Below are 21098 nucleotides of genomic sequence, written 5' to 3' on the forward strand. Positions count from 1 at the left end.
CTTCCTCTTTGAAAGGACCAGCCCTTTGTAAGCATGTAATCTATTTTATAACTGTTGTGCGATATGCTGGAATGTACAACACAGAAGTACCTTTTGGCCAAATGCTCTGTGTTTAAAGGATTTTGACTATTTTTTACCACTGATAATTAGCCACATGGGGGTAGGGTAAAGAAAGTAGTGAACAGACCCCACCACCTAATCCCACTCAATTCAACTGTTCCAGATCATGTCTCACGAGCTCTTCTCCAGATTTAGTCTCCGAGTCTTTGGAAGATGATAAAATGGTAGCCCGCTCTGGGTTGGAAGCAAGTCCTTTTATCCATGATGATTAGAAGAACACTTGTGCGCTCTGCTGGGAGGAGGTGGCATGTATCTGTGACGAGCTGGTGAACCAAACAGGAAGGACTGCTTTTGGGAGGAAAAATTAGCCATGTAGGGCTCATTTGTGAAAATACCCACATACTGTGACCTGACCTTGTACAACCTTCAACTGCAGAGCCAAGAGAACTCAAAGATCCAAAGAGTATTTTTAGAAATGTGGGTTCCTAGACATCAAAGAATGAGCTGCAATGAAAAATAGCACTTAATAGTCATTCACCAAGTACCAGGTGGAGACTTGTCCTAAGCCCTTGGACAATGGAGCCTGATTTATGGGAAAGCTTTGGGAACAGGACACATGCTGCGGACATGGGAAGTGTCTGAAAGGATCCAGTGCGCTGAGAAGGAAGTCTTCCCACCATTTCCCGCAGCCCCCCCCCCCCGTACCCGAAAATTAGCAGTAGCCAAGTGTCCATGTTGTTTGATTGTTTTTGGATGTGAGACATGGTCTGAGCCTATTACTTCTCATCAGCACCTCTTGTCAACTCCACACTGCTCTTATTTCACAAACTTGGTTTGCTTTTACTTCTGTGGGCAGCTTGTCTGGAGAGACAGTCCCAGCAATTTTATAAAAAGCTGTATGTCTGGGGTCAGAGAGATTGTACAGCTAAAGCACTTGCTTTTCATGCAGCTAACCCAGGTTCAATCTCTGGCATTGCATAGTGTCCCCTGAGCACTGCTAGTAGTTGTCCCCTGAGCACTGAGCTAGGAGTGAGTCCTGAGCACTGCTAGAAGTGCAAAAAAAAATTCTGCCTGATGAAAAGAGAAGTAGGTTCAGCTGAAACAGAAGTAAATGGCAGTGCAATATACGCCATGCATGCTGTACTTTTTTCTTGGTCTTTTGGGGCCTGCCACAGATGCTGATGTCTCTTTAGAACTGCTGCTACAAAGCAGCAGTGGTAGCAGCAGGGCTCCAGAGCACCAGGGTTGTGTGCCAGCCAGTGCATGGTACAACCAGAACCACAGTGAGTGCTGGTACCCTGTATCAGCTGGTCGATGGGTAGAGGGAGGGAGCTCATTGCAGGTCAGGGGAGATTGAGGTTTTCCGTTTTCATCTCTTCACTGTGGGAGCGAGCAGGTCAGGGTGTTTTGTTAATATTTGTCTTTGGTCTTTTGTTAGATGCTTCTTTCTAGCTTAAGCAAATAGAAGATGGGGAAGAAAAGCACTGACTACTTTTCCCCATTAGTAATGAACTGGTTCAGCAGGTAACCTGTGCTATTATTGTTTCACTGTTGGCCCCAAAGCCCCAGTAGCCAGACTTCCACAGGAAACCTTGGCAGTAGAATTTGCTTTAGCTTTGTGACCCACTTGCACTGTTTGGAGAGATGCCTTTCATGCCATGATGTTTTCCTAAATCACCAATGGAAAAGTCATGACATTCATTCAAGATTTATTACCTAGTTGTTAAAAAAAAATCCTATGAAATAAGAGAATGTAATGAACTGTCCCTCCAAGTTATCCCTTCCTGCCTACACTGTGAACTTGACTCATTGCCTGTCTGTTGTGAGTTAGGTGCTCAAATCCCACCCTTCACCCAACCTTCTACGCATCCTACTCCTTCATGCTTTCCCCTTCACCTTGGAATCAGGAATTTAGGGTTCTTAAAACTCATGGCTATTGCCATTCCCACCTCCTTCCAGGAAACATGATTCAGAAATTTGAGAAGAAATTTATTTATAGTAAATGAAAATGTCATCATTTCAGAGTCCAGTGTTTAGTATTGCAGTGCTCGCTTATTTTAAAATCTTAGCTACTTCACCTAACAGGTGAAGTGTTTAGATACGGTCAGAGAGTTTATGTTATGAGTGCCTATGTATTCCAGAAATAGTGTAGGTTCATTTGAAGACATATAAGAACAGAAATCATCCTTTTGAGAAGGTTTTATCTTTGCAAGCTTCTTTACAGCTTCTTCCTGTGGGAACATGGTCCTAATGTTCTTGAAGTGATCTTGGAGCTTCAGTGTCCACTTCTGTCAAGGGGGTGGGGAGCAGTGTTGTGTGAGACGCACCACTGCTCCTAATAATTACCAGCTACTGAAATTCTCTCCTTCTTCAAGGCTGCACATAGGGATCTTATTCCTATGTTGATCCTCTCAGGTCAGCATCAACATCAACTCTTGTATTAATCGTTAGAGCAATTTTTTTTAGCAGTCTCAGAATGCAGCAGTGCTGGGTTGCCACCCCATGTATTGTTTGTTTGCTTGCTTTGGAGACAACACCTAGAAGTGCTCAGGGATCACTCCTGGCTCACACTTAGGCAGTGGTGAACTCAGGGGACCATAAGGGGGATACCTAGGATCAAACCTAAGTTGGTAATATGCAATGCAAGCACCTTGTTGTACTATCTCTTGAGCCCACCCATTTTTTCCCAATACCAGCCTGTGTGATTGGTTTCAAAGTTTTTTAAATATTTTTTCAAATGTAAGTATAGAAAATGATGAACATCAAAACCCATATACTCTCCTCTAAAATAAACAAATGTTTCGTTGTTTATGTTTTTTTTTTCTTTTTTGGGTCACACCCGGCGATGTTCAGGTGTTACTCCTGGGTCTGCACTCAGGAATTACTCCTGGCGGTGCTCAGGGGACCATATGGGACACTGGGAATCGAACCTGGGTCGGCCCTGTGCAAGACAAACACCCTACCCGCTGTACTATTTCTCCAGCCCCTAAAATGAACAAATGTTAGCATTATGCTATGTTTCAGATTTTTTTCTAAGAGAGAGCACTAGAGAAAAGAGTGTGTTTTTTTTGGTACCAGGGATGGAATCCATGACTTCACATGTGCAAGACAATTGCTCTATTACTGAGCCTCATGCACCTCCTTTAAAGAAGAGACTCTTGAACTGGAGAGATTGTACAGTGAGTTAGGTGCTTGCCTTGCATGTACTGAGCAGCAGTACCTGGCATAATTTATGATCCCCTGAGTATACAGCCAGGTGTAGCCCCTGAGCACCACTGGGTGTGTACCCACACCCTAAAAACAAATAAAAAAATAGAGACTCAGCTACTCACCAATTCTATCTTTTCTCTTTCCCCCTCTTCCTCTTGTCCTCCCTCTGAGAAACAGTTTGGTCCCTTATCCAGGTCAGGTTTTGATGTTTTGTGTTTTTTCAAAAATGCATTTGTATGTCTCTATTATCAGTATATAATTTAGTTTCTGTGTTTACGTGGATTTATTTATTTGTTATATATATATATATATGTAATCCTATTGTGTATATAATTGCGACTTAGTCTTTCCTCCAATTTAATTTTTTGTGGTTTCCACAGGCACACCTGAGTTAATCATTATCTAAAAATCCAGTGTGTGAATATATTGGAATGTTTCCTATTGCCAGACATTCATCTTGCTTCCAAATGTTTATTCTTCTGCAAGCAGGGCTGCTTATCTCTTGTGCTTCCCCAGTAGGGAAATTGACCTGGGGGGCTGCGTTGCCAACCCTTCCTTCATTGGTCTACCTTTGCTTGTCTACTGCCAGTTGTCTCCCACCTCTATCTCCTCCTGCACCCCTGCACCTTTGCCTACCTCTCCACACTCTCCCCTGCTCTGGGCACTTATGACCTGTAATTTAAACTAGTTGTTAAATAGTGTCTTTTAATTTTAATTTGAGTCATCCTGACCACTAATCATCTTGATGGGTGAGACTGAGCCTCTTTCCATCAGCATTTGGCCCTCTGGGCCTCCCTCTGTATGAACTAGCTGTTCACTGGTTGTTTCTGTTTCTGTTTGGCGGTTTGCCTTCTTCCCTGCTGATTTGTAAGCACTCTGTATACTCATCAGTGTTGACCATTTCCCACACCCCCCAAATATTTGGATGTCATTATATACTGTTAGACCAGTAGGATTCAGCAATTAATCTAAAAAATCCCACTCAATGTTTTTGTTTGTTTACAGTATATTGTAGATATGGTATATGATACAAGTTTTTCATTTTGATCGTTAAAACTTCTCTCTGTGTGTATTGTATTATCTGTCTTGTTTATTTGCATAGGAACTTTTTTTGGGGATAATGGTTTGAGTTTGATTTGCATCTTGAGATTTATAACTCCTGGCCTCAGGTACTCCACCCTCTTTCTTCCTTATTCTCTTTTAACCGATGGCACTTAGCATCTTGCATTATATTCTGAGTTTTTGTTATAGTGTGCTTATTTATTTTATCTGTTGTGTGTTACACAAGAATGTAAGCTCCATGAGGGCAGAGAGGCATTTGTTTCATTCAAAGCTGTATCCCAACCCCTACAACGACCACCAGCATATGGCAGGTGCTCAATAAACATTTGCTGAACTAATAAAGATTCATCCATAGACTCATCCATGTGGAGTTTTTTTTGTGTGTGTTTATGGCATTGATAGAGATTGCTTTTTTTTTGGTGGGGGGGGAGTGATGGAGGATGTTTTCTGGCTTGTCCATTCTTGACATTTCTGTCTTTTATTTATATTCTCTTTATCTTGCTGCAGTTGTTACTGCAGTTGTTTCTCTGGTGTGGTTGTCTTTGCATATTTCCATTCCTCTGCTAAAGTTGCCAGGAAACCAGGCTTTGGCCTTAGGGTTGGAAATGGTGTGGTAAGGAGTCAGGTCTAACTTTTGGGGAACTCTTCTTGGCGGGTTAGTTGGTAGTCAGTTATGAAGCACCTTCCATGAACTGAATGCAGAGCAGATACTGGAGTTCCTGCCCTCAAAGGACTTTCTAGGAAAATTTCTATTAGAATTTGAAGCAGATTATATGTGTTAAGCAGATATCAACATGGTCTGCTAAGAACACAAAGTGGTTTAATTCATGAATTATAAATTAAGTGGATTTGGCCCTGAAACCTGGCCCTGCTCCTGACTGGACTTGTCTCTTAGGTGAGTTACTCATCCTCTCCAAGGATCCGCTTCCTGTCAGGAAAATGGGAACTGTAACAGTCTCTGTCTCGTGTTGTAGTGCTTGATGTGAATCACAGATGGGGGGGGGAGGGTCGTAGCACAGCGCCTATCCTGTTCACTAATTCTGGTGTGGGAGAGGGAGAGAGTCTTTAGGGAGACGGTGGGATTTGTTTGAGTCTCACAGGATGAACTGGATTTTTCAAGGCAGGGACTGAATGGGTGGACTGAGGAACTCTCCAGGCAAGAGATGGACTTAAGCAAAAACCCAAACCCCAGACAGTAGAAAGCACTGAGTGAGCTCAGGGTACAGTAATCTGTTCTGACTGGATTGTCAGGAGGAGCAGTAATGAGGGGGGTAGAGGTGTAGGTTGAGGCCAGTTGTGGTGGCTTAGCACAAGCCTTCATGACTCTGCTCCTCATTCTTGCTGGACTCCTCAGGCCGCAGCTGCTGGGTAAGTTGGGGGAGGAATTAGTAGCAGAAAGCAAAGGCAGTGGGAGCCACCCCAGAGCCCGGCTGCTGCGGGACAGACTCTGTGTTCCCTGCACTTGAGCTTGAGGAAACGTTTTCAAGTGTCGGCTTTGCACTGGCTCCGGCCAGCTGTGGTTCTAGTAGCTTCGGGGTCCATCCGCCCGTTTATAGTCTGAAGCAGTTCTCACCAAGGCTCTTCCTGCTCTCGGTCCTGCGGCCCGAAACAACACCTGCAGGTGGAGGCACGGGGAGGCGACACACAGGCTGCCCTGCTCACACTTTGCCACCCTCCTCCTCGACAGCAGCTTCTCAGCACCTCCCTCCGCGACCTGCCGGAGACGTCTCACCCCCCGGTCTCCCCGCGGACAGGGTTTCCGTCTGTGGTGCCCCTCGAGACCCACGGGGCGCAGAGAGGAGGAAAGAGCCGCCCGGATGGCCAGGCCCCAGCGCACTCCTGGGAGAAACGCTTGGCCGTGGGCCGCTGAGGGGCATCGCCTCGGCGCGGGGGGCCGGCGTCCGGGCGGGGGCGGGGCGGGGCGGGCAGAGGCGCAGGACGTGCTGCCCAGCTCTGCCCCGATGACGCGGCCGGGTTGGCCCGGGAAGACGGTGCTGGCCGTGAGCGTCCACTGCCCGCCCCAGAGGGCTCTGGGCCACGTGCCACCCCGCAGTCCGGGCGGGAGGCCCCCACCGTCCACGGGCGCGTCAGAGCCTGGAGTCGCGCCTCAGGGGACGGCCGCGGGTTCCTGAGGAGAGCGGCTGCCCGCCGACGCCGGAGCTGCCTGCCGGTGTGGCCTTCGCGCTGCCCCCAGCGTGTGGCGGCCCTTCCCGTGAAGGCCCAGGGCGCCGGACTCCTGCGGGGTCAGCTGCCCTTCAGCTAAGGCCGAGCCAAACCATCGGGCAGTTCGGCCGCAGAGGCCGCCCCCCGCCCCTCGCGAAGGGATGCGCTATTATATACGACTTCAAACTTAATAGGAGAAATGGACAGAAATATGTCCCTGTTCCTAGGTAGCCTGGCCGAATGCCATAAGACACATTAATTGAAAATGAATTTCCACAAACCCAGTCAAGCCCCATGAAGATGAAAAATGTACCCTTTTCCCTCCGTTCCTTCATTGATTTTTCATTTTCCCCACTCAGAGCTTTATTTAGCAATTTTTCAGTTTCATGTTGTTGTGGCCTTAATTCATTCCCTTCAGTGCCCCCGAAATAAGATAATGTTCCATTTTCCTTGTCCTCTCGAAACTGTTCATTCTTTCCTCCTGCATTAGTGTGGCTCGCGTTCTGAGATAGTCATATTTCCCTGCCTGCTATTATTTTTTTTTAGGAGGAGGGTAGATTTATTAATTTAAAAAATTCTTATTGTGGTAGTCTTCAATCAAGAAGAATATACTTGTAAAGCACAATGACTTTGAAATTGTAGAGTTAGATGAAAGGAAGCTATAGCAAAAACTACAAAAAGTTTTCAAAGGAAGAAATGTGCGGTTTTTTTTTTTTTTTAAATGGTGGAGTTCATGGGCCCTGTTTTGTGCAGGGAAACTGAATACGAGATCACAGAGACAACAGGAGGCTGACAGAAAACCTGTCAAGGGTATGAGGAAGCAAAGGGAGAAGGTGACTAATGCCCTGAGTGAACTTTAGAAGGTTCTTGCCTGTCCTGTTCCATCCTTGATCACTTACTAATCCATGGGTTTTAGGGGAGTTAAGAGTCTTGGGGACCTTTAAGCTATTTCCTTTTGGGAGTTTCATATGACCGAAAAGCCATGACTTCCTATGAGAAGTCTATGAGGATTCATAGTGACACATTCATAGTGACATAGTGAGGATATTAAGTGACACGTGGCTTTACTTTGACCTAGAATTCACACCCTGTGTTATTTCATTTTGACTCAAAGTTTTGATGGGCAGTTATTATCTCTGATACATTTTTCATTAGGAAAACAATTTCCTTATCAATGCAGCTTAATTCCAGCAGTCTTATAAAGTGAGGGTCTATGGGAGGGACCCAAAGTGGAAGTATTGAGATAGGCAGTGACTTTATCCACTGAAGTTTGGTGTTTCCGGACACACATGAGCACAGCCACGCTCAGCCCTAACCCTGGATTTTAAATAAATGTGCCTTGTTGGTTCTCAGGAGCTATTCCTAAAATGAAAAAAAAGTTCAAAGAACATAAAAAATAATATGATAAATGTGAACAGTAGATTAAAAGCATTTAATTTGTTCCCTTAGGAGATTTTATCAATTTGATTCAGCTGTTTTATAGTCTCATGTATGCCATTTTTTCAGTTACATGCATCTTATAAGTTGCCAATGAGTGAAATACCCCATAATACAACTTTATTTATTGAGTAATTTGGATGGTTTTGGGGGCAGCCACACCTGGTTGTGCTCAGAGCTGACTCCTGGCTCCTCGCTCAGGGATTGCTCCTGGTGGGGCTTGAGGGCCCACATGTAGTGCCTGGGATAGGACCTGGGCCAGATGCATGCAAGGCAAGAGCCTTTCCTAGTACGATCTCTCTGGCTCACAAGCTTCTTTTTAAAACCATACCAAGTGATATATGTATAACTATACTATTAAATTATGATATATGTATAATTATATACTATGAGTTCACAAAGCAAAATGCGGGTGCTGCAGCTGTGACTCACATGTGTATTTGGTGACCCAGAGCTGCCTCCCCACCTACTCACCTCCCCAGGGCTCTTCAACAGAGACACAGAGAGACGGGGAGACAGGGAGGCTGGGGACCACAGTCTGATGGTGAAAATGGCCCGTTTAATGCAGAGTTGCTAGCAGCATCCTTCTAGAACATCTGAAAGGGGGTTGAGGTAAGGACAGGTGTGATTGGTCATTTACATAGATAAACATTTGGCAGAGGAAATTCTCTTGGGGCGGTCAACTCAAGAAGACACTTTGTCTCCCAGGGACATCTACATTGCTTTTATCTTTCCTTCTAGTTGTATAAGTTATCAATACTTGCAGTTGTTTGGATAAACACAGCAAGAGACAAAGATCCCAACACTTAGTTCTCTGGGCTGAAAGCAAGCAAGGCTTTAACACTTAGTTGTCTGGGTTCTGACAACAAGCAAGGCTTTTACCGTAAATCCCAGACTAAGTCTTCAGGCCAGTTCAGCTTGTCCTTCCCCTTTGGGGTCCTGTCTCTTAGGTTGTAACAGTTTGCATCAAGACCATGCATTTATGCTTTCTAGAATGTCCCATTTCGATGCCGGGTAGCTTTGCCAATCGCCCCGGGTCCATCCCAGTCCCACGGCAGGGCCTCCCTTTTGGGTTGTTAGGAACTACAGAACCTGAAGCCTTAGTCAAGTAATTATCACCAAGTAATTATGCCCAGGAACAGATAAATTTCAGAGTCAGTCAACTCCCAAATATTAGGAGCATAGCATTAATGGTCTTTCTGTGTTTAACCAAAGAACATTGCTCTATAGTAAAATATAAAAAGACTGTAGGAGAAATAGAAATGCAGGTACAAATATACAGCACTTTAAATACAAAGCCATACAAATAAAAGTTCAGAATCACCAAAGTTTTGGCTTACAAGTAATCAAGACTGACTTGGGAACTGTGACAATGAGAGGTAAAATACAAGGGAAAGGTTAAAGATAAACTTTAACTAAGTTAGGGATGCTAGAAAGGGCATGTTAAACTTCTCAGGGAGGAAGAAAGGGGGCAGTTGACTGATGAAGCCTAAAGCACTTAGGGTCAATATCCAGCACAAAGGAAAGGTTGAAGATAGACTTTAGCCAAATTAGGGCTGTTACCAAGGGTTCTGTAAATGTCTCTGGGAGAAGGAAAGCAGCAATTCACCGGTGAAGCCTAAAACACCTAGGGTTGATATCCAACAATATACATACTGTTAGATAATATAATACCACCAAGTAATATTAATAATAATTTTCTGCCACATTTCTTATTCTAGAGTCAATATTATTATGTTGTATGAGGCTTACACAATTGGGTACTATTCACATAATTCTAATTACTGGCTCTTACTGTTTTCTGTAAGAGCCTATCTCACATGAAATGACCTATATCTTACACATCTGTCACTAGTGGAAGAAAGTTTCTGGAAGCCAAGAAGATTTGCAGGCTCTGGGCTGCCTCTGAGTCTACCACAGACTTTTACAGACTGTTTACACCGCTTCATTTTGGTCTGGTTGACATACAGTCTCCTTTGGAAACAAATTTGGATGAATCCTTTAATGACAGCAATTTCCTCCCCAAAGTTTATAAGAACGTGCAGATTGATGGGGGCACTTTCACCCTGTCAATTAGCTGTGCTTTTCTAGAATAGACATAGCAAACAGCTGTGCTCTGTGACCTTGTTCTCTAACATCAGGGAAAGGTATAAGCAAAGGATGGTAGTAATGGTGCTGAGTCCAACAGGGCTTTGCCCAAAAGGCCGAGAGAACAGAGAGATAGTTGGCCAGGAGAGGTTGCCAGGAGAGGGAGCTAATCTGGAGCATGACTATTGTGCACGATGTGGCAGCAGCATACATAGTAGTCACATGATATCTGTGGCAGCAGGTTTCCTGGTGGAGGAGGAGATAGACAGTGAAAGTCTGTCCTGATCAAGGTACCAACAGCCTGTGCAAAGGCCTGAAAGAAGCCCTGTAGGCTCACCGAGCACTGAAAGTAAAGTAGCTGTTATTTTTTTAAATTTTAGTTATAACACCATGATTTACCAAGTTGTTCATAGTATAGTTGTTTCAGGCATTCAGTGTTCTAGCACCAATCCCACCAGCAGTGTGACCTTTCCTCCACCAACATCCCCAGTTTCCTACCCACCAACCCAGCAGGCATAAACAAGTACACTTCATATTGTTTGTTATAAAGCAAAGGCAAATGGAATTTTCAAAACATCTCAGCAAAAGTCAATTTGTGATAATTATTATACCTCACTGTAGTGTTCCTGAAATCATTGTCTGAAGATTTACTGAGTTGATTGGTGCTACTTGAGCAGTCTATGTTATTATTTTCACTTATTGAGCCTAATGAGCAACTTTCCCATCAGATTTGCTGAATCCTACTGGTCTAACAGTACTATGAACTTTAGAGGTGGTGCATGGTCCAGAACCTATGGAGCGGGAACAATTTGCTGGCTTGGCAGCTTGATCAGGTTCAGCTGTAGAGCTGGGCCATTTCTGTGTTGGAGGGTGTCAGGTATGGCTGTGAGATGCCGTGCCTTCAGGCAAAAATGGGAATCTACTTGTCCTCATTCTGTGAAGACCCCAAAGTTGTTAGACCAAACCAATCTACTACGGAAGATTCAGCAGCATCATGTTCTTTTCAAGATTAGTTGTGGAACTGGGCTATTTCTTTGCCTTCAGTGGGTGTGGGTAAGGGCTGTTGGTTTATCCAGCAGGGAGTGAAAAAAATGGAGTAGTTTTTAGTGTAGGAGGATAGAATGGGACAGCACCAGCATGATATGGAACTGGGGAGAAAAAGAGGGACGAAAGCATGAATTCTCCATACCCCTCAAATTCACACTAGGGAATTTGAAATGTTAGATGCTTGGGAGGGTTGTTTATTTTTGTTATTGTTGTCGTTTGTTTGTTTTTATACATGGAAAGGGATTTATTCAGCATCCTTGGGCATCAGGCCCAGAAGTCAGTATTTTATTACAGTTTCTCCTGCGACTCCTGTGTGTGGCCACGACTTAGCTCAAGGCGCCTATGCAGGACACCCAATCACGGGTGATGAGAAGAAAGTCATGATTGTTACAGAAGTCTAGCTTCTGGGGTCTTGGGGATGTGAGGTAGAATTGTACACCAACCAGAGGTTGCCTTTAATGTTCTAGTACCATCTAGGACTCACAAGAGTCAGTGGAAACCTCTGCTCAGGATAGGGTCTGGGTGGCTCCCTCTTCACAGCTCTTTCAGCAGCAGCATCCCTTTAGCAACTCCCCCATCCACCTTCTTCCCAGCATCAGCTTCTCATTGGAGCTTCTTTCTTTTCCAGTACCAGAAAGGCCCACAGACCCTGTGCTTAAAACTTGAGGTGGCTCTGTCCTTCTGCCTGATTGGTCATGTCTGATATTAACAACGATGGGAACACCCATCATTCTAATTGGTTACACAAACCAATCAATCAGATCAGCTAGGCCAATCAGAACTCCTTTTATATGCACTACCCTGATGGTATAGTGGAGGCCCTTGCCTCCTTCACTTCATAGTAGTTAAAAATATGTAGATAGCCCCTTCCCCTTAAATAACAAACTGGCCTGTAATCTTAGACAACTAATAACCTGAATGATTGGTTAGGGTACTAGCCAACTGTTCAGTTGAGTTCCAAAGAAAAGTGCTGACCAAAACAAAAAGAAAAATTATTTTAATATCTGGTGAAAGATTTCAGATTTGATGGAGATTTGTTTCTCTTCTTTGTTGTATAAAGGGTCTACTACTTGATATTTTAATTTTCAGCAATATTATAGTTCTGGAAAGTGGATTTTGATCATCTTTCATTTCTGAATAACCTGGCTTGAACCTGGTGTTCCTGAGTCAATTCTGACTCCAGGTGGCAGCTGGACCTAAATTCAGTCTCACACTGGGCACTGCAACATTGTGAAGGTCAAATCTCCAAACTCAAAATTTATCAAAAACAAGAGAAAGGTGTCAAAGGGATTTATTTCCCTGTCCTATCAGCTGCATGATACCCTGGATTGGGGGTGTGTGTCTTCCATTTGGGAGAGTACTTTGGAGTCTACTAAGTCTAACTCAGTCTACCTGGGTTCCTCTGCGTCAGGAAAAATATGTTCTAAACAATTGGGCCCCTGAAGATTTTTCCCCTACACCTGCTCAGGGCTTCCTCCTGGCTCTGTGTCCCTTAGGACACTCCTCATGGGGCTCTGGGGACCATCTGAGGTGTCAGAAATGGAAATCAAATGCCTGCATGCAACTCTTAAGAGGGACTTGTGGTTCATTCATTGATGGAGAATTTAATGACCAAGGTGTTTACTTCCCAGAAACTCACAGTTTAAGGAGAGAGAAATACTAGCAATGACATAGCAATAGCTCATTTTATGTTAGGAGGCACTATTTAAAGACTTTTGAAAGTTGGCAAACAGATAACATCATTATCCATACAATGTGTGATTTCAAGATAAAAGGAACTCAAGACTTGGGAGTTCTTTTCTTAGAATGTTAAATGTTACCAAACCCAGAAGCATCCGAACCTGTCATTTTAGGAACCAAGTGCTTCTCTGAGGAGAAGGCAGTACCAGGGGAAACTGTGCCAGGATCTAAAGTTTCCACCAGTATTAGGACATTCCTGGCAGGGGCGCACTGCCTGCTAACATTCTTCCTTCTCTAGTTTGAGAAGCAAATCCTGAATGAGTCAATGTGATCACAGAAAACACAGCAAGTCCTCTAATAATGTTTTGTTTGATGTCATTAAAACAATAGTTAGAAGAGGAAAAATAATAACCCCTAGTCCATTGTCTCTGTAAGGGTCTTCATATTTCTTTGGGTACCCTGGATTCTTCCCACAACCCACCCCTACTCCCTCAAATGTGTGCATTTGGCACATCTGTATCTTTAAATCATCTCCATGTCAGTTGTGTATATGTCGTTGTGTGTATGTGGATTGGTGCCCACCTTGTGCCCTGAGCTGTCAAGATTGGACCACGAATCTCCAAGCCAGACTATGACAAGCTGGTTGGGAAAACGAATGGGTGAACACCAAGTATCACTTAATATTAGAAGTAATTTGGACCTATACTGTATTTGTGGCAGAAGAATGTGGTAGGGGCTTTACTTTTGTTTGTGCCTGTTATCTGAGGGTACAGTGGCTTCAGCAACACTGGACTTCACTCATAGTCACAGCTTCTGGCTTCCTAGAACACAGTGAGGACTGTGAAGGAAGCACCAACATGGCATTCCTGCTTTGCAGGGAAGCAAATATGTGTGCCTGTGTTTAGGGAGCTCCAGAGCTTCTGGGAGCCTCCTTACTGGAAACATGAGCTTCTAGCAGAAGCTTGAGCAGCTGTAGCCTTGTCATGTCTTTCTCTGCCCACAATAAGACAGTGCACCCATCTCTGTCCCAGAGTGCACCCACCCTTACCCTGCAAACCACAGCTCTGCCTCGGATTGCTTTCTTTCCTCCCCTCCGCTCCCCTCCCCTCTCTTCCCTTCCCTTCCCTTTTCTTTTCCCTCTTCTTTTCCTTTTTTCTCTTCTTTTCTCCTCTCCTCATTGTATTTTCTTTTCTTTTCTAGTTCTCTCTTATTGTCTTATATTCAGTCACACCTGGCAGTGCTCAGGGCTTACAGTTGGCTCAGGGATCACTCCTGGTGGAGCTTGGGGGACCCTGTGTGGTACCAGAGATCAAACCATGGTTGGTGGAATGCAAGGCAAGTGCCTTAAGCCCGGCACTATCTCTCTAAGCCTTGTTTTCCTTTTTCAAGTGACCAGGATTAATAGAACTCTCTTAGGCTCTTGCTTCCAAAATTCCTTGAATTACTTTGAAAATAGAAAAATTCCTGTGCAAAGCCACTTTTTAATGTAATTTGATTAAATACACATTCCTGGAACATTTAAGCATATTTCTTTACTCATTTTTCTATCACTGAAAGATATCATAGATCAGTTTTTAAAATAGTGCTATAGGAAGGAGTGAAAAAAGAACTCCATAAAGATGGTTTTTGTTATTTTTTGGTTTGTTTTGAGAATTAGTTGTATTGAAATTTAAAGAAATTTAAACAAAACACACTTTGGGGAACTTGTAATTCTTCCACAATCCTTAAATTATTTTATTTATTTAATTTCTTTTCCATCTTTTATCTTCATCATTGAAAACTTCTGTTTTCTATCTCTTGAGGCTTTTTGTAAACACCTTTGCAACTTGCGATGTATTTGTTTTTAGTGGCTATGTAATGTATTCCCTCAAATTGATAGTACCTAATTTACTCCCCTTCTTTTATAGTGCTTAGACATCAAGGTTATTTCCATTTTCTCTGTATTATAAATAATAGGAGTGAGAATATCTCTGTATATATAGCTTTTTGCCTCTGTCTGAATTATATCCTTAGGATAAATTCCCAGGAGTGGGATTAGTGGGTCAAAGGGTAGAAACAGTTTTATGGCTCTTAATATTTATTGCTAAATTGCTCAAAAGGTCATTCTAATTTACAGTACCACCTGCAGTACTTGAAAGTGGCTGCCCCTCTTCCAATCCTGGTTTCTTCAGCCAATAGTTTAGCAAATTCGGAAGAATAAAGGCTAAGTAATTTATTACTGTGTTTAATTGGGAATGCCTTTCACTATTAGCATTAGCTATTTTTCTTAAGTGTGTCTGATTATAGTCTGTTTTATATAGTATGTTTTTCATGTAAGAGGATTATATTTTTGACACCAGGTGGAATTTGAAAACCTCATAATGAAAATGTCCAAGGCTCTCTTGAACACAGAACAATTCATGAAGCCCCCTTAAACTCATTACCCAGATCCAAGTAAGAGCAAGAGTTGGCCATATTTGTGAGACTTTGTGTGATATTCCTTTCTTTTTAATCTCTCCCCCTACTTTGTGTAGTTATTCTAAAGCAAACCCCAGGCATTCTAAAGGCTTCCTGTCTAGTTTACTATGCATATCTAAAACATATGTCCTTTTAAAATTATATGTTCAGAACACCATTATCACACCCAACAAAATGTGTAATTCCTCAGTGTGTTTAATATCACTCCATAAGATTTCCTAAAAAGACTTAATTATAGTTTGGGGGTTTCCTGAGTGTTGCTGAGGGACCTGGGGGGCCATTCCCATTGATCTTGGCCAGCCGTGTCAGGCATTTCAGTGCTTGGGTGGGTGTGGAGGGGGCTTCCCCAGAGCCACCTCATTGCTGCTCACGGCCACTCCTGATGGTTCTGGGGTGAGTGTACCTGGAGCTGGGGTTTGGACTTGGGTCCTTGTGCATACCAGGCAAGTGCCTCTCCCCTATGAGCCATCTCTCCAGTGCCTATGTCCTTACTGATGCTTTGTGCCAATCAGCAGACAGGGAAGAGTTATTCTGTTTGGTTCTAATGCCTCTATGTTCTTATAATCTAGAACATATTGCTTCTTGTTTACTTGTTTACTTAGCCACCCCCCGCCCCACACACTCACACACACAGACTCAGTCACTCACACACACACTCACATACACATTCACACACGTTTATTTTTCCTGAGTGACTTTATTTTTTTTTCTCTTTGGTTCACACCCGGCAATGCACAGGGGTTACTACTGGCTTTGCACTCAGGAATTTCCCCTGGCGGTGCTCAGGGCACCATATGGGATGCTGGGAATTGAACCCAGGTTGGCTGCGTGCAAGGCAAACGCCTTACCCTCTGTGCTATTGCTCCAGCCCCTTCCTGAGTGACTTGTTGCTGGAAATCAGGCCATTTTGAACTGGGCTTTTGTCTCCTTAATAGCTCTAAGAGCTAAACATTTGATGAGACATGATGCTGCCACTGCTACTATTACTGACTGTGTGTTTTGTGGTGGACCTGGAGAGACAAAAATCCTTCAGGAACTCCCCTATGTAGTCAATTTTGTGCCATTGTAGGAATGTAGCACCTGCTTATCCCCACTTTGGATGGTGCTAAGACACCAGTGGGTGTTGGCAGTGACCAAAGCACAGTTGTAACATTCTGCCATAGCTTTGCCCCTGACTGTTTTGTGTGATATGGCAGGCTTGGTGAGACTCTGCACTCCTCCTCCATTTATTAGTGGGAAAGCTGTAAAGTCAGACTTGCCCGCCTACTGCGGTGGCACAGGGATGGCACAGGGATGGTGGGGCAGTGCTTTACTTTTTTCTCTGAGTTGTCTAGTTTCGCAGGAAGGAGTTCAAGCCTCTCTTACATCCAATAGTATCCAGTAAGGTATTCTTGCTCTTTGTATTTGGCTCTGTGTGTGTGGTGTGGGGGTCATGCCTAGCTCTGTCATGCAAGCATGTGCTTTGTTGTTGAGCCATATCCCCAGCCTGGTCTTGTTTTCTTAGAATCATAAAACAGGTGGCCAGAGAGATGGCACAGGGATTAAGGCATTTGCTTGGCGTGCAGCCAACTATGGTTTAATCCCCAGAATTAATGTGGTTCCTCTAGTCCCCACAGGAGTGATCCCTGAGCAAAAACCCTGAGCAGAGCCAGGTATGCCCCCAAAATAGAACAAATATAACACAAAGAAATAAAATATTTTCATATCTGTCTATGTCTACATACTCTATGTGTTTTTTGCAGTTACATCCATTATTTTTTGATGCCCTTTTGTCCCATCCTTGGTCAAAGGGAGCCCTTCATGCCCTCATTTTTACATAACAAAGTGTTTGGGTTCATCTGGCACATTTGTGTGTGTGTGTGTGTGTGTGTGTGTGTCCCCTAGAATTGATTTTTTTCTCCAACATATCCTGAGGCAGTTTTATTGGATACAAATACCTTTTTATGTCAATCCTTAAATTCACCCTTTTCACTAATTTGATATTCAATTAAGTCTCTTTTTCCCCATTTGTTCTTAAGTTTTAGGATTAATTTTTTCCTTTTTGGTTTATTTGTTTAATTTTGTACTTGTAACTAGTGCTTTCAGAGTACAATCTATGCAGCAAGGTGTTATGAGAAGACAGTGTTCCTCTGTCTCATCCTCCTAGTTGTTCCCTCCTTCCTCTAGATAACCATTTCTCTGTCATTAAGGTTTGGTTTTTTTTTGTGGTATTTTGTTGTTGTTTTTTGCAAGTAAAGGCATTTGCATATCCTCACATGGCTTACACCAAAGGTATCATGCATATATTCCTTAGAATATACCACATGTTTTGGCAATTTAGAAATTCATTTTTTTAAAAAAAATTTTATTAGTGAATCACCATGAGGTACAGTTACAGACTTACAAACTTTTGTACTTGTGTTTCAGTCATACAATGCTTGAGTACCCATCCCTCCACTAGTGCCCATTCTCCACCACCGATGATACCAGTATCCCTCATCCCCCCCACCCCATACCCCCTACACCACCTGACCTATGTGGCAGGGCATTCCCTTTTGTTCTTTCTCTCCTTTTGGGTGTTGTGGTTTGCAATAGAGGTATTAGGTGGCCATCGTGTTCAATCTATAGTCTGCTTTCAGCACGCATCTCCCATCTCAAGCGGGTCCTCTAACCACACTTTACCTGGTGTTCCCTTCTCTATCTAAGCTGCCTTTTCCTCCAGCATGTGAGGTCGGCTTCCAAGCCGTGGATCAAACCTCCTGGTACTTATCTCTACTATTCTTGGGTGTTAGTCTCCCATTCTGTTACTTACATTCCACAGATGAGTGCAATCTTTCTATGTCTGTCTCTGTCTTTTTGACTCATTTCACTTAGCATGATACTTTCCATGTTGATCCACTTATATGCAAAGGTCATGACTTCATCTTTTCTAACAGCTGCATAGTATTACATTGTGTAGATGTACCAAAGTTTCTTTAACTTTTTTTTTTTTATCTGTTCTTGGGCACTTGGGTTTTTTCCAGATTCTGGCTATTATAAATAGTGCTGCAATGAACATACGAGTGCAGATGTCATTTCAACTATACTTTTTTGCCTCTCTGGGATATATTCCCAGGAATGGTATTGCTGGGTCAAATGGGAGCAACATTTCTAATCTTTTGAGAAGCATCCATACTGTTTTCCAAAAGGGCTGAACCAGTTGGCATTCCCACCAGCAGTGTAGGAGAGTCCCTTTCTCCCCATATTATGCCAGCACCAGTTGCTTTTTTTCTTTTGGACGTGTGCCAGTCTCTGTGGTGTGAGGTGGTATCTCATAGTTGTTTTGATCTGCATCTCCCCGATGATTAGTGATAGAGAGCATTTTTTCATGTGCCTTTTAGCCATTTGTATTTCTTCCTTGAGAAAGTTTCTGTTCATTTTATTGCCCCATTTTTTTTTTAAATTTATTTTATTGAATCACCAAGTGGAAAGTTACAAAGTTCTCAGGCTTATATCTCAGTTACACAATGCTCAAACACCCATCCCTTCACCAGTGCCCATATTCCACCACCAATAAAAACAAAAACAAAAGCAAAAACAAAACAGACAAACAAACAAACAAAAGAAAAAAAAACCGTATACATCCCACCCCTCACCCCCCAACCCACCCCGTAGGTGAGTGATAATTTCACTTCCTTTTCTCTTTACCTTGATTACATTCCAGATTTCAACACATAACTCACTATTGTTGTTAGAGTTTCAAAACGGACTCACTATTTTTGTTGGAATTTATCCCCTAAGAATACAGCTCTATTAATAGGGAAATATTTGATAATAAGTTTTCCATTGATGAGAATGAAGAGATAAAATGTCTCTTTACAATTTCTGTATTATAGTAATTAAGTCCGCGAAGATTTAAGTTTGAAAATGAATCATTTCCCTTCCTGGAACAGTAGTAGCCAAAGTTAGTTCACAGTCTCCATACATGGGTGCAAGCACTTGCTGGAACCCCAATTCCTAAAGCTGTCTCTGGTTCCCGCTTGTTCCACATCCACCGGCTCTGCAGGGGCATGGGCGCCCGGGCCGAAAACCCGGCCGGCCGGAGCCGAGCACGGGCCCCGACTGGGGCTGGCCCTGTATCCCGCGGCTGTTTCAAGTTCAAAGCACACATTTTTTTTTTTTCCGCGCCAAAGTTCATACCTTCTCAACGGACCCCCAAAATGTCGGACACCACGCCTTCTCCCGGAGGGGAGAGAGACCAAGAAGGAAGGTTATTTCCTCCGTTAGCCGGCGTGGGGCAAAAGCTTAGTTCAGTCTCCATACATGGGTGCAAGCACTTGCTGGAACCCCAATTCCTAAAGCTGTCTCTGGTTCCCGCTTGTTCCACATCCACCGGCTCTGCAGGGGCATGGGCGCCCGGGCCGAAAACCCGGCCGGCCGGAGTCGAGCACGGGCCCCGACTGGTATTGCCCCATTTTTTGATGTGGTTGGATGTTTTCTTCTTGTAGAGTTCAACCAGTGCCTTGTATATCTTTGATATCAGCCCATTATCATAAGGGCATTGGGTGGGTTTAGAAGGAACTTTCCTCAAGATAGTCAAAGCCGTCTACCACGAACCTCTGGCAAGTATTATCCTCAATGGAGAAAAACTAAGGGCCTTCCCTCTAAGACCAGGGACAAGACAAGGATGCCCACTCTTACCACTTCTGATCAATATAGTACTGGAAGTACTTGCAATAGCAGTTAGGTAAAAAAAAAAAGATATTAAGGGCATCCAGATAGGAAAGGAAGAAATCAAGCTCTCACTATTCGCAGATGATATGATACTATATCTAGAGAATCCTAAAGCCTCTACCAAGAAACTCTTAGAAACAATAGACTTGTACATTAAAGTCGCAGGCTCTAAAATCAATATCCAAAAAATCCATGGCCTTCCTATATGCAAATAACAAGACAGAGGAAAGTGACATGAAAAAAGCAATCCCATTCACAATTGTGCCCCAGAAAATCAAGTACCTCGGAATCAGCCTAACTAAGTAGACCTCTACAAAGAAAACTATAAAACACTACTCCAAGAAATAAAAGAGGATATGAGAAAATAGAAACATATCCTCTGTTCATGGATAGGAAGACTTAACATTGTCAAAATGGCAATACTCCCCAAAGCACTGTACAGATTCAATGCTATCCCTATAAAATATCCATGAAATTCTTAAAAAAAATGGATCAAGCACTCCTGAAATTCATATGGAACAACAAATGCCCATGAATTCTTGAGAAAAAGACGATGGGAGGCATCACCCTCCCCAGCCTCAAACTTTACTACAAAGCAGTAACAATTAAAACAGCATGGTACTGGCACAAAGGCAGAGCCTCAAACCAATGGAACAGGGTGGAATAATCCTACACACAACCCCAAATGTATGAATATCTAATCTTTGATAAGGTAGCAAGAAATGTGAAGTGGAGCAAGGAAAGCCTCTTTAACAAATGACAACCACATGCGAAAGAATGGGCTTAGACCTCAACCTAACACCATGCACAAAAGTCAGATCAAAATGGATTAAAGACCTCAACATCAGACCAGAATACATAAGATACATTGAAGACAAAGTTGGCAAAACCCTCCATGATATTGAGGCTAACAGTATCTTCAAAGATGACACGCCACTGACCAACCAAGTAGAAACAGAGATAAACAAATGGGACTATATTAAACTAAGAAGCTTATGCACTGCATAAGCTTAGTATTTTGATACAGTGACCAAAATACTAAGACAATCTACAGAATGGGATAGAAATTCATTGTTGTTTTTTTTTTTGGGGGGGGGGGTTTCCATTTTTAATCCAAAAATTTGGATAGCCTTAATATCCAGGTCATGACAAAATCAAGACACGTGAAAAATACCTTACAATACATTAGATTCCCAAAAGGT

At 43.2% G+C, this 21098-nt stretch overlaps 1 protein-coding gene across 5 annotated transcripts in view; it reads left to right on the plus strand.

The window, feature by feature from the left end:
* MYZAP (myocardial zonula adherens protein) overlaps positions 1–21098 on the plus strand; it is a 120279-nt gene that overhangs the window by 69051 nt on the left and 30130 nt on the right. For 2 of the 5 annotated variants that reach the window (XM_055118103.1, XM_055118105.1), the window contains exon 11: positions 224–310. The exons of the other annotated variants lie outside the window; for them this stretch is intronic. In XM_055118103.1, coding sequence (XP_054974078.1) covers positions 224–277 — 54 coding nt within the window. In that variant the 3' untranslated portion in view covers positions 278–310. Of the gene's footprint in view, positions 1–223; positions 311–21098 lie in introns of those variants that run through there. 5 annotated transcript variants of the gene reach the window in all.

Source organism: Sorex araneus, chromosome 10, assembly GCF_027595985.1.
Source record: "Sorex araneus isolate mSorAra2 chromosome 10, mSorAra2.pri, whole genome shotgun sequence".
In the NCBI taxonomy this organism is placed as follows: Eukaryota; Metazoa; Chordata; class Mammalia; order Eulipotyphla; family Soricidae; genus Sorex; species Sorex araneus.